Here is a 15,015-nt window from a genome sequence, read left to right on the forward strand (position 1 = left end):
ATGACTCGAAAATAAATAAAACTGGGAAGAATTTTCAAAACATTTATTATAGAATTTACCCTTAAACTTCCATCCTCTCCCCTGACTTTGAAACTTCAAACACATAAAAACTTTTGAAACAAAAAATTCTACCCTACTGATTATTTTCTTGAAGTATGTTATTTTATTATGTATTATATTGTTAGAGTTATGCAGGATATATTAAAGAAATAAGACAGGACTCCAAGACCATAACAGAAACAGAACATATTGTTCATAGCCAGAAAGCAATTAAGACACAGTCCCAGAGGTTACGGCAAACCACAGGTCAACACCGTGTGGGTTGGTTCCAAGAACAGTTCATAATAATGCAGTGTGCACCAGAAATATTGCCTACCTCCTAGATGGTGAGATAGGATTTAGGGGGAAATTGTACCAGTGCACAGAGTGATGCAGGGAGTTTGGAAACAAGTGAAGCAATTTAAGAGCAACAAGTAGTTATTCAAGAAGAAATAGTGGGGAAACCTAAAAGAAAAGCTAAAAAGACAAGCATGGAAATAAATTCTAAGACATCTTCTCTTGCTCATATGCCCATATGATACGCTCTTAGGGCATCAGCATGACTTAGTCAGCCCACTATTAGCAAGTAAGTGAAAGCAAGCCATGGCTGCAGTTTAAGAGAACATACATTACGGTCTTTATACATTCAGACAACTATAGAGTTTATGTAAATTTGCTAAAATCAACTTTGGCACTCTATACCTTAGGACTTCATAAACTTTCCCATCCTTGAGTATGGTCAGCATATTGAGGTATTTCTTCAGGTGTGTATGTGAATGTGTGTTCTGCCTACTTTTGTCTGCTGTCTGTACTATGGTATAAAACCTGGCTTAAACTCTGTGTGTGTGGGTGTGTGTGGGTGTGACTTAAAATGGCTATTGAACAACTAAAGATAGAAGCTTTGCCTCTTAAACAGGGATGGAAATATTTTTGAAGAGAGCCTGGTTTTCATTTTCAAATCTGTTCAGATTTCTGGGCTGATGATGGGGCCCAGGTACTGCCTGTGGACAGTGAAGCCCCTGCCGAGTACCTAATCTGAATTAGGTCCATAAGGATATTAGGGGTTGTCATACTGTCTGTATTTTCCACCAGGTTGGGTATCCTAGAAAATCCTAAAGAGCTGTTCACAGTGGTGATGAGGGAAAGGATTTGGGGAGGGGTGGGCTAGGGTGGCACCAATTAGCTCTGAAACCTCTAAGTAAAGTTTCAGGTTCTTCAGGGTAATACTGATGTATCAATTGGTGATTTCAGTTAAGGCTTTCGATGTGCATCAATTTCATTGCCCAAAGAGGAGAAGTATCTACTACTTAATAATGCCATTTTTATATCTAGGACACTAATCATACTATGTATTTTTGTGTGTGCCAGGATTCTCCTCCTAGGCATGGTTGAACACCACCGACCATCTGCTCTTATTTATTATCCTGTGATACTAAAGCATAAATAAGAAAGAGACTACACAAATCCAAATTGTGATGTGTATGTGCTATGTTATTATACACCAGAAAATAAGGTTATCTTATTATATCAATATCAAATATCAAATATAATTTTAACATTTTGTTACAATGTTAATGCTGTTTTCCATTGTCTTTTCATAAGCCTCTTAAGCCCCTTTGTATTCTGCTAGAATTTAGTTACTGAGAAGAAGAGTAAATTAATTATATCTCTTACTTCAGGCTGTCAAGTTTGAATGGAACCTTGAAAGTCCTCTGGTACAACTCCTATTGCACCGTTCATTGCAAAGCATCCAGATTGCCCATCGTCTTTACTGGTAAGATTAACTAAAATAGGATAGGATGCCTTTTTTTGTTGTCAACTTCTCTCTGTGGGACCTCACTAGAAGAAGTAGAAGATTTCTTACCTTGTAATTGATATAAATCTCCACTTAAAGTTCAGCCAAATTTGAGTCTTTGTCAAGGTTATTTTTATTTATGAGTATAATTTAGCTGTCATCATCTTCAAAATCTTCCTTTTGTACAGTTGCTGCTGTTTAAATCCAATCAGAATTTTAAATCTGGATAGTATCTTTCCTATAGCTTTATTATTTTTTTAAGAGAGAGTGAGAGAGCACATGCGCTCACATATGTATGGCAGACAACATCTACTAGCTTCAATTGCTAATGAAGAACTTTAATTAATAGGAATAAAAGTGAATCTCATTTTTTAGTATGTTTTTCTGCTTCAAGAAATGTTCCTCATGTTGACATCATTCTTCCTATGAAAATAACTCAAGCATTTCATAGTAAAGTGGAGATACAAGGAATTGTTAGGCACCAATGTTTATTTTGATGTTCATTTTCATTTCAAATGTCTAATATAAAAAGCAGAACATTTTCCTCTTCTATGTTAGTATAGGGAGGCATCAGACACATGACTAGCCCTGGGCCCTTCACTGAATGGACTCTTTCATCAAGCTTTGAATGAAGTCTTATTCTTCTTAGTTTTTCAGTCAGCAACTACCTTGTTAAGGGAGCTTAAGTGGATGCATTTGGTGATCTGCTCTTACAGTAAAACTAGGACTAAGTTACCAGGGCCCAGCTGTGCACATGCAAACTTGTGACAGAAGGGGGCAGAAGAGGGCTGCTTGAACAGTCAATCAGGCTTGATGCCAAACCGGAGCTGGCAAGGCTAGAGCAATTTCAGGGCATTGACCCAGTCAGGTATTAGGTAATTGGTATCACTCGTGAAGTCAAAACTGGATTGGAAAGAGAATGTGAGCAGAAGTCAGGGACTAACCTAAATCAGGAATTAGGGCCCAAAGAACAAGTTGTTGCATCAGTGTCTGCTGGCCCTGAATAACAAGGCAATGGGATTTCTGGCACCACCAGGCCTTTCCAAAGTGGCGATGGCATTGAAGGACCAAATCCTATGAGCTGTAAGATGCCACTCATAAAATCGAGATAATGCAAAATCTTACCATTCATTTTCTAAACGCTCTGTCCTAAACTTTTCTTATCTAGAATTTTGGTTCAATTTCTCAAATTTCTCAAATCAAGGACTACTCTAAATAAAGCTAAATAATGTGGAAATTTTGCATCATGTGATTGAAGTCACACCTGTCCCTCTCATCCTTTCTTTCTTTTTTGTTTTTTGAAAGAGAACTTTTTATTACTTTTTTGTACAGGAAATTCAACAGCGTCCACTCAGTCCAGTTTGGTAGCCAGTTCTTTAGTTTTTGTCTTTTCCAGTTTGGCAATGCAAGCCTCCAACTTCAGACCTGGGACGTTGCTTCCCCAGTGGCAGCGGATCTCATATCTGTCATTGTAATTGGCCCTGGTGGCTGCCACCAGCTTAGCCAGAACTCCTTTGTCTTCCGAGTTAACCTGTGTGAAGGCGACAGTGATGCAGGTCTTCCTATGGACCAGATGCCCCAGCCTGGCCTCCCTCTCATCCTTTCTCCTAAATACGGCTCAGCTGATGCCGGAAATTCTATCATCAGTGAGTCACTACTTTAGGTTAAATATTGTTCCCTCCCAGAATTTTTTTTTTCTAATGTGGAAATATATATATTCAGAACATAATGGTCACGATGAATTAGATGATCATTTGTTCATTTATGTAACAAACCTTGAGATACTAGACACTGTTGAACTATTAAGGATGAAACAGAACAGTCCTTGCCGAAACAAGCTCACAGGCTAACAACACAACAGCTAGCAGCCAGGGGGCAGGGAGGAGCCCACTGGCTATGTGAAGGAGAAAAGTGACAACAAATCCTGTCCGCTTTAGGGTGATCCATCCCAAATATAACCACAAGGTAGAGAGGCAAGGCTGGCCATCAAGTAAATAAAAAAGTCTAACCATGCACTCCCATTCTGCCAGAGTTAAATACCGATGAAGGCATACAAATGAATACACAGAGGAGGTAAATGCTCTCTCTACTTTGAGATCTGAAACACTCCCTGAAGAAAGAGCGAAGAGCTGTACTTCAGGGAGTTATCACAGTGTAATAGAGCATGCATGATACAGAATCAATAGAAGGTTTCAAAGCCTCTCCTTTACCTTCTAGAATCATTATATTACTACTAACTCACCTTTTACCTTCACAATGTAATGAATAATAAATTATTGCTTCACTCTTTTATGAAGGAAAGCTATGTCTTGCTGTCATTTAATATTGATCTCTTATAATCATCTTTCACCTTATTGTTCTCAGAAAAGTATGCACAGGATAAAATCTCTACAATAAGCAATTCTCTAAGCTAACAATAGCTATTCTCTACCTCAACCAACCTGAAGAAAGTGATGGGTATTTTTAAGAAACTTCACATTTTATGCAATAATCTGTAAAATCCATTAGCATAGTTTTCTAGTTAAGGCACAATATAGGAACAGCTGGGTTTTTGTTTTATTTCTATTTTATGTGATAAGGGTTTTATATAGTTCTTTTCATAAAAAGATTGTTTTTTAAGATTTTATTTATTTATTTGACAGAGAGAGAGAGAGTATAAGCAGGGGGAGCAGCAGAGAGAGAGGGAGAAACAAACCACCCTGCTGAGCAGAGAGTCCAATGCAGGTCTCAATCCCATGACCCTGGGATCATGACCTAAGCCAAATGCAGACACTTAGCCAACTGAGCCACCTAGGCACCCCTTCATAAAAAGATTTTTAAAAACAGAATGCAATTTTTAATTAATTTTCTTGTACCATTTGTGTTATTTCTTGTATTAAGTATATATGAAAATAGAATCTTACAATCTTATAAAAAGTTCTACCTCAAATCAATGCAAAAGCCAGGAACAAAGCTCCACCTTAAATTTATCCCTAATTTAAATTATTTCCTCTTCAAATTCTTCTATTTTGTTAAAAAAAAAAGTAAAGAGTTAAAAAAAGTGAACATTTTGTGCATGCATACTGACCTCAAATGTTGGAACTTGCACAAGAGCTGGCCTTTGGGAACTTAACTTTCTAATCCACTCTCCAGCAATTTTTCATTACAGCAACAAAATGCAATTATATCACTGCTTCCTTAAATAGTAATCTGGTATTCCTTTAATAATATCAGTCTTCCTCTGTCATAGTTTATGCTGGAGATTTGGGTTAAGGCCTTGAAAAACAGCATTATACTACTTAATTTTCACTGTTTGTCAGTGAGACTACAGCTTTACTTTAGCCAACAAGAGATATGGTCAACAAAAAGGAAATCTATTCTTCTTCAATATGACCTGAATATTAGTAATTATCTTTGTCTTCTAATAATATTTGAATTTGGCTTCCAAAATAAATAGACTGTTAAATACCCATGGAGTTACAGGGTTTGGGAGTCAAATGGAACCTTAGGAATCAACTACTGTAGCATTTTTTTTTTTTACCCAGAAAGGATTTCAACAAGTGACTCATCCAATGACAATCATCTACATAGCTAAGGAATTGAGATTAAAATATTTTTTCATGACATCTCATACCCAATTCAGGTCTCTTTCCAATTCAACATCTACTTCTAAGAAAACTACAGCTTGGAAGAATTCACAAAATGTTTGTTTTTCTATCAAAAATTGGGAACTCATTTGAGTACACTAAAGTGATGGCTTTTCCTTAACTTGAATGCAAAACTGAAGAGAAAACAATATCCCAAATCGAGATCTTTATATTTAATACTCAAAAGTTTTTGCCATTACATGTTGGCATAATCCACAACTGCTGTCCTTTATAATATTAATTAATAGGCATGTGCAGGAAGCTCCAAAAAAATTGTATACTTGAAGGAATTTTGAAGGGAATAGTAGGTTTTTCCCAGAATTTCTCTTTTGTAGTTCCTGATTCATACCTAAAACACTAAAGTTGTTCTCTTAGTTTACTATTAAACCACGAGTGTTAAGAAAACAATTCCTGAGTAATTTCCTTAGTAGACTCAGTTTGTACTTATCTTTCAATACTTATTATATAAAACCAAGACTCAGTTTTCTCAAAAATACTATTTAATTAAGCCAGCAATATGCTAATGAAATTCAAGTCAACCCATTTCATCAAGTTAAATGAGTTAGAAAATAAATTCCTGTAGTCCAGGCCAGAACTTGGCAATAATAAAATGTAAGCAAAATCCATCTTTAGTTTCCTTCAAAGTAAAAATACCCAGTAAGCTATTGGATATAGAAGCCTAAAGAGCAGGAGAAAGATCTAGACTGGTAACAGAATGGGACTGTATCAGCACATTGATGGGACTTGCCAAGCTTCCATCTTATGGTTCAGTCATCCCCCGAATTTGGAGTTTTCACCAGATTCCTTGTACCTGCATCCAGATTTTAAAAAAGAAACCCAGAGTATCATGGGATAGGCCGGTGATGGGTAGTAAGGAGGGCACATATTGCATGGTGCACTGGCTGTTATACGTGAATAATGAATCATGGAACATTGCATCAAAAACTGGAGATGTACTGTATGGTGACTAATATAACAAAATAAAAATTATTTAAATAAAAGGTATTTTCAAGGGCCAGGTCTAGAAGGAGCACGTACCTCTTTTGCCTATATTACATAGGTCAAAAGTCAATAACAAGACCCCACCTACATGCAAGGGAAAATAGGAAAGTGGACCATGTATATATCTATATACAGAAGCAAAATGCTGTTTGATCTGGTAAATCCAGAGAAGTGTCTGCCACAGAGGTAAAGCAATGTAGATGACTCAAGAAATTTGATCATCAAGTTGTAGAGAAAGAGGACATGGAAGGAAAACCAGTACTCGCTCTTACATATATTAATTGGCTTTCTTTTCAAAAACTAAGATTGATCTCACTAGACAAAAAAGACTATTGCCTAACTACTTGAATAGAATCATCATTTTGGCAGATATCCTTTAAAAATGTCTTCTGTCCAACAATTCTGTAAGTATTTCCAAGAGATTTAACCTGTGCGTATATGTTTAAACCGTTTTACCTAGATGGCTCATTATTAACTTATTTATGTAGCTACGGTGGACAACGGGTATCTTGGCCCAAGAGGTCCAAAACTGAATTAAATATCCCTACACCCTCTCCTCTTTCAGTCCTTGCGCTTGCCATGTCCAAACCTCCTTTTTTATCTGCAATATCCTGGCTAACAGCCACTACTAAGATATCCAACACAGAAAATCTGGGAGGCATTATTCTTACCCAACAACCTTCCTCATTCAGTCAGTCTTTAAGACCTGACTATTGTTTCTCAGAAGTATGTCTTAAATTTGTACCTTTTCTATTTCCATGGCTAGCATCTTACTTCAAGCCTTCAGTACTTGGATGATTACAACAGCTTTCTAATTGTTTCTTGTTTTTATTTTTGGGGTTTGTTTTTTTTTTTTTTCACTTCCATTCTTACCTACCTCCAGCCCATCCATCCTCCACGCTGCTCTTGGTGTAATCTTTATGTAATACAATTTGATCCCTAACCCATAAGGTAGGTTCTAGTTCCAAGGTAACCCACAGCTGGCTAGCATAATTCCGTAATTCCAATCAGCTCTTTCTTGCTGGTAGAGTTTAGAATTTTTAGATGTTGAAGAAAAAAATCTATTCTTCCTTAATATGACCTTGCAATAGATTTTCATGATTTCAACTCTGCCTGCTTCCCACCCCCATTTTATATGACTCTCTGCATCTGAACATAGTCTTTTCTATTCTCAAGTAGTTATTCAGATTTCCAGAGAGCTTTCATGTGCTGATGGCTTTGTACATGGTATTTCTCTCTGTTTGAAATGCAGTTGTCCTGTTGTTTGCACAGAGTCCTATAGGACTCAGCTCAAATTTTTATCCTCTTTGAAGATGTCTCAGCCGTTGTACACACTGCCGATACAATTCTTAGCATATTACATACTTTGATTGCTTCACCATTTACCATTTTTCTAAGATATTTTGGGCTGCAAATAACAAAAATGCCAATTTAACTGGCTTAAACGATATGAAAAATTAATAATCGCACATAGCAAGAAGTTCATTAGTAGAGCAGTTCCAGAGTTTTTTATCGCAGCAGCTCACCGATTTTGTCATAAACCCAGTTTCTTTGCCTCATCCTCAGTGTGTTTACTCGTTCTTAATCCAGTTCACATCATGGTTACAAGGAGACTGCCACAGGTGATATCACATTCATACAGGACACCATGCAGCAAAAGAAAAAGGGCTGATCTTTCTTCAACATGAAAAATTTTCTTATAAACTTCATAGCAGAGTTAACTTCCTTTATCATTTGCCAGAATTGGGTCTCATATTATCGTGAGACAATCACCTGATCAGATGGCAATCAGGTGAACTGACTTACCTAATTTGTTTAGAATATTCAGAATATACCCCTAAACTGGTCATCTTCCCTGAAGGTTTGCTATCTGAACAAAATCTGATTCTTTCTTCAGTTGTGAAGGGGAGACTAGATTTAGTCTGGATGAAACCCTATGTTCCCTTTCTGGATTGTGAGGCCTTATCTTAATCATCCATCCTTAACACAGAATATTGCATGTAGCACATATAATTGGTATTGAATAAATACCTGTTGAATGAATGAAAATAATAATCATACCACATACATTTATACTGCCTATAGGCTAACTTATCTTGACTACTGTACTTAAAACAGCAGACAATCAAGTTGTACTGTACTGAAGAAGCCATATGATACTAACGTCATTATATTAAGTGTATAAGTTCCCATTGATACTCTCATAATCACTTTTGCTCTTTTTAAGAAATAGAATTCCCTAGCTCTCTGTAATCGGGGGAAGTTGAGCTAAATGACTTACAGATAAATATATCCTCTGGAATAAGTTTTTGAAAAGCTATCAGTTGTTAACAATGACTGGGTCTACAGTATGAGGTGCTTTATACTGACTTAACTATGCTGTTTCTTAAAACCCTGACTAAAAATAAAAGGCTATCGGGGCACCTGAGTGGCTCAGTCAGTTAAGCATCTGACTTCAGCTCAGGTCATGATCTCAGGGTCCTGGGATTGACCCCTGCTTCAGGCTCCATGCTCAGTGAAGAGTCTACTTCTCCCTCCCCTCCCCCTCCTTCTGCCCTCCCCCTGCTTGTCCTCTCTCTCTCAAATAAATAAATAAAATCTTTTAAAAATATTTTTAAAAGGCTGTACCTAGTGATTTAAAAGAAGTGTTTTATGGGCAAATCTTAAGTTAGTAAGCACTACTTACTGTCTTTTAAAATATAATTTTCTATGTTAAGACTATATGAGTTTTGGGGAATTACTGAGTAGTTTCTGATTTTTGCTGGCTCCTATCCTACTTTTTTTTTGTTTGCTTGTGGGTTTTTTTTGTTTTTTTTTTTTTTGTTTGTTTGTTTGTTTGTTTGGACTGTGAAGATTGATAGTTTTTTGTTGTTGTTTTGTTTTGTATCAGCTGGTGAATAAGTCCTTTATTTTCAGGCTTAACTTTACTTTCTATGTTACTCATCAAAAGATCACTCTTTGAAAAGGTTGAATGGAGGTTTTTCTTACTTTTCTTCTAACTCAATTTTCTATTTTGTTTGTATTACTATAGTTACAAGAGAAAGACAATTACTTTGCTGTTCCTTGTCTAAAGAACTTCGTATGTGTGGCTTTTTGCAGCAAAATCCAGACTTGGATATTTCAATCAAATTCTTGTCTTGTTTAATAACCTAGAATTCTTGTTTTTGTTTTGGCATGTATGATTCAGTTTTGACCAATGCAAGTGAACAGCTTGCACAAATAATGCTCATCTTCTCTGGAGTTGACAGTCTGCCTGAAACACTAACCACTCTTGACAGATATGCCACATAATTGTATCTTGCTTGGGTTTAGTGATCTGAAATTGTTAAAGGGAGGAATCCTAATGTACATGTCACTTTCCTTTTTTAAATTAGGGCACTGTGTACTTATGTTTCCTAGGGTGTTATAAATGTCCTTATTTTACCAAAAGGGTAGAACTTTTATTATTTTCTTCCAAGTAAAATTAATATCACTCTTAGAGAGGCTGCTGCTCAATAAACTGTTGACATAAATTGATTGATGATTCTGAAAATCTCACAATACTTAATCTAGAGCTTCAGTAACTAAATATTGTAGGGGTAACTGCACGAGTAGACCAGTGGGCTTCAGTGAACAGATGCAGAAAAATGTGTAAGTATATTAAGGAAAGAGAGATTTTTATGTTCGGCATCCATTCTTTCATTCATTTGTTCCCTAAGTTTTTATGGAGTGCCTATTATATACATAATTTCTAGCTTTTTGCAAAAGGGATAGAAAATATAAACAAATGATAATAAACATGGTTTAAGCAATGTGTGTTTTTTTTTTAAAGCTTCCTGGCTATTTTAGGCAGTTATCACAGATGTTAAGAATCTATTTTTCAACTCTGTTGTCTCCATAAATTAATTTTAAACATTCCATTCAGTGATTTTCAAATCCTCTTTAGGATTATAAACCCAAATTCAATGTATTCCTTCATAATTAAAATAGTTGTGTCAGTTGTCCAGAGAACCCATACCAGGATCAAGGAACTTCAGGAACTGAATTGGGGATCAGATAGTGACTTGGATAATCTTTAAAATATCTTACTCTTCTTTCTCTGCTATAAAGACCAGAATACTAAGGTTTATCAACTCTAGTATGGCTGTGACTTATAGGATATTACAAAGAATTCTAACCTCTGTCTTCAATACTTTTTTATCCTTACAGGTAGGAATAATATAGTTAATCCTAGATACTATGCTAGTCACTTTTTCTTATATTCTCAATAACTTCATTCTCTCCATTTTTCAGATGAAGAAATTAGTAAAGAGGCTAAGTATGAAATGCTATTAAGTAGAACAGCCAACCAAAATTTGACCCTGTGCCCTATTCACTATGACCTTCCACCCACTTAAATATAATGAAGGATATAACAAAGAACACTAGAAAGCAGAATAATGTAATAGTAAGAGAACAGGATTTGGGGGAAAACATACTTGAGTAGGTCTTCCAACTCAGGTCTCTATTAGCTGTATGGTCTTAGAAAAATTACTTACCCTCCTGATTTTTTTCATAATCTATAAAGGAAATGTAATTAGGCCTAACAGAATTATTGTTAAAATAAATTGAGATCATGTTTATCAAGGTCCTTAATATATATTTAGTATATACAGAGGATATATGTGTTTAATCATTTAGTATTCCCAAAATTCCAGTTCCCAAGGTCATATCACAAATTAATAATTATGTAGAATTCAGATCTTGGATGCTTGACATTTGACTCCTCATTCCTACCATTGTTCTTTCTTTGTTTTATTCCAAATCAAATTTAAAATTAAAGTTTAATGACAGAATCTGAAATGGGTGAAAGTGGGAGCAGAAAAGTCACTGTATAAAATAGTTCAAAGACTTGATGAGCAAAGTATCTTGAAGCACTCTTAAGTGTCAGAAAAAGCTGGGAACATGTGCATCATTTAGTATCAGAGAAATTTAACAGGCAAAGGAATGTAGCGAAGTTCACAGATCACTTGTTGATAAATGCTTTCTATCTCACTCACATCATTCACTTGTCTGTTAGCACAGTTCAGAAGAAGAAAAAAATGAGTAAAAATTTTCATTGATCCTTTCGTTATTTTATAGGATTAGGTTATGAACTACAAATGAAAAACTATACTCATTGAAAGAAGTTGAGAACTTAAAAGGCAAAGAACTTAAAGAACCCCTTCTAGATCCATGTATTCTGAAGTATGCTTCAAGTTAAAAATGTTCTTGTTGGGAAAATAAAAAACTTCAACTGAATGTACTCATTTAAAATAAAGCATATCAGAAGGGAGGTGGGTGGGGGGACAGGTGAAATAGGTGAAGAGGATTAAGAGTACACTGACTGTGAGCATTGAGTATGATGTATAGAATTGTTGAATCACTATATTGTACACCTGAAACTAATATAACACTGTATGTTAACTATACTAGAACTAAAATTAAAAACATAAACGAACAAACAAACAAACCCTTTACTACAGGAAAAGAATGGATCTTGTGTTGCTAAACCTACCACACTAGGAAAGCACTGTAGACCATCCGAAAAAGATAGGAACTCCCTGAAACATTTCATTAACTAGTGAAGAAAATGTGATTGGTGATTATTCTGGATTTTTCCATTATTAAGCCATATTTTTAAATCTTGAATGGTTTACTCCTTTGTTATAAAATATTTATAATAAACCTTATTACTGAGCATGTGACTGCAGTGAGATAATTTATTCTTGAAGTATAATGATAAACCTGCCATTTATATAGGACTCACTTCCATGGTCACAGTTAGCAGTTCCTTCCCATTTGACAATCGGTTAAGGACAAGTGATGATTGTGCATTTCTCTTTTCTCTTTCCTCTACCCAGAATATTTAGCAGTGGTTGTCTTGAAGAAGTCGTTTGTTGTTTCCGTATATACATTACAGTTAGGACCAGTTGGTGCTCTAACTTCTGGATAACACTGTACCCACCAGTTTCGGTATTTTATATTAAGGCAACTAGTGATATCAGCTATGACATATCAAGCTTTTTGGTTCTGGGTAATTGACTTAAAATTTCTGAGCCTCCATTTCCTCATCTGTAAAACAAGAATAAAATACCAAAAGTACTTAGCATGCGACCTGACACTTATAGCTACTCTGTACATTTACATTGAATAAATCAATAATTTGAAGAATTGAAATTTTTTTGAGAGTGAAGTGCACATAAAATTATGCAGTATGCCTTATACAACCCCTAGCCTTAACAAATGTTTCTTATCTTTCTTTTTATTTTTTAATCAAATGATGACACTTCATTTGTTGGAAGATAGGTTAAGAACATTTTAATTAGCACTCCCCAACTGAAGTATGTTATCAGATAAGTGGGCATAAATCTAATAATTCTGTGATCTAATTCATGCACATTTCACCTAAGTGTAAGTGGGAAAACCATGTAAGTGGGAAAAGTTCTGGGACACACTTCTAGTATTTCTCACCACCCCACATCTTGCCACCATTCTGGACAGTTTCATTTCTAAATGGATGATTCAGCTAAAAAATGCCTCAAGAGCCCTTCACATCCTATTTTACCAATAAATTTTAGCTCCTTCATACTTCAGCAACCACTTTCCATGGCTACATATTAAATCTTTTCATCATTAGGAATGGCTCTTCATCCAAAGTTTTAAACTCAGAAATCTAATGTATTATTAGCCCTTTCCCATTTTGACTTTACCGTACATACTAAACCTAGAGTTCACTGCCAATAGAAACTTGACTCCTGATGTTTGCCTTTCTTCAGGCTCATCCAGCCACTCGTACTGTGACTTACTTTCCTAGTGATTTTCTTAACTGTTCATTTACATATCTGAGCTAATGTCCTCCATCTCCCTCTCTATTTACCAAGTCACTTATGAAATGTCTCAGGAGTCAATACTCCCCTCTCCATCTCCAGAAAACCCTTCACTCAGGACATTGTGATTTCCTGTTTAATACTGCTATTGTTTATTATTTCATCTACCTGATTCAATGATTCTGCAATGCTCATAAGATAAAGATAAAGGGCACCTGCTTGGCTCAGTTGGTTAAGCATGTGCCCTGAGCTCAGGTCATGATCTCAGGGTCCTGGGATTGACCCCTGCTTCAGGCTCCATGCTCAATGGGGAGTCTACTTCCCCTTCTCCCTTTGCCCCTCCCCCCCAGCCTGTGCTCTCTCTCCCTCTCTCTCTTTCTAATAAATTAATAAAATCTTAAAAAAAAAATAGGGAGGCCTGGGTGGCTCAGTAGGTTAAGCGTCTGCCTTCAGCTCAGTTCAAGATCCCAGGGTCCTGCGTCAGACTCCTTGCTCAGTGGGAAGCCTGCTTCTCCCTCTGCCTGTTGTTCCCCCTGCTTGTGCTCTCCGTCTCTCTCTCTGACAAATAAGTAAATAAAACCTTTAAAAAAATCTTTAAAAAATAAAAATAAATACAAAAATTAAAAAAGATAAAGACCAAATTGACTACTCTTATTCTATATAAAATGTCCAACAGAATAAATTTTATTATCGGTGTCAGGAAAACTTATGTTTCTGTGTGTTTGGAACTTATGGTTCCAAAGCAACCAGTTTGTTTTTTAAACATATGAAAATGTTGGCTTTCTTAACTCATAGGTAATAATTCATAGTTTAGGATCTACTTCACTGTGCCTGGATGCAAACCCTGGTTCTACTATTTATTAGGTGTCTGACTTTCCACAAGGTACTTAGCTTTTATAAGACCAATTTTTGTCAGTCATTAAAATGAGGATAATAATAGTATTTACTTTCACAGGATCATTGTGAGAATTAATGGAATGTGATAAGAGTTGGACAGCCTTGTGACACAGAGAATCCAACCAGGTATCAGGCCTATATCTACAAGTTGTGGTCCTATCTCATAGGAAGAATTTATTCATTAAAAAATATTATTAAGTACCTTCCATGAGTAAAAAAATCATTTTGTGGTATTCAGGGATACAGCAATGGATAAAAGAGACAAAAATTCCTACTCTTCCTTATATAGCTTTTAAGAAAAATAAGATATATACTTACAAGATATTGATTAAAGCTAGAGAGAAAAGTGAAAAAGTTAGGAGATACAAGGAATATGAGGGTTGGGGAAGTGCAATTTTAAGATAGAGTAGCAAGGAAAGGCCTTATTAAAAAGGTGGCGTTTGGAAAAAGACCTCAGTGAAGTAAGAGAATGGATGATTAGGTGTCTAAGGAAGAGAATATGAGGAAGAGGAAAAAGAATATGCAAGGGCATTGAGGTGTGTGTTTGGGGTGTTAGAGAGAAACCAGTGTAGCTTGCTGAGGCTATAATGAGGCCAGTGTAGCCGGATTAACCTGAACAAGGGGAAAAATAATAGGAAATGAAGTCAGAGGGGAAAAGGGGAGAGGTGAGGACAGGTAATGTAAAATTTTCTATGCCATTATTAGGATATTGGCTTTAATTTAAGTAAAATGGGAAGTCATTAGAGGGTTCTGGGAAGATAAAAGACATGACTTGGTTTATATTTTAACAGAATCACCCTGGCTGTTGTGTTGAGGATCGATTGAAGAA

At 35.9% G+C, this 15,015-nt stretch overlaps 1 protein-coding gene across 2 annotated transcripts in view; it reads left to right on the forward strand.

Moving 5' to 3' along the window:
- The window catches only part of PIK3C2G (phosphatidylinositol-4-phosphate 3-kinase catalytic subunit type 2 gamma), a 318,577-nt gene that overhangs the window by 128,448 nt on the left and 175,114 nt on the right, over positions 1-15,015 (forward strand). For both annotated transcript variants that reach the window (XM_008707062.1, XM_008707063.1), the window contains one exon: positions 1,719-1,813. In XM_008707062.1, coding sequence (XP_008705284.1) covers positions 1,719-1,813 — 95 coding nt within the window. The remainder of the gene's footprint in view (positions 1-1,718; positions 1,814-15,015) is intronic.

The sequence above is a fragment of the Ursus maritimus genome, unplaced genomic scaffold (assembly GCF_017311325.1).
Source record: "Ursus maritimus isolate PB19 unplaced genomic scaffold, ASM1731132v1 scaffold_26, whole genome shotgun sequence".
NCBI lineage: Eukaryota > Metazoa > Chordata > Mammalia > Carnivora > Ursidae > Ursus > Ursus maritimus.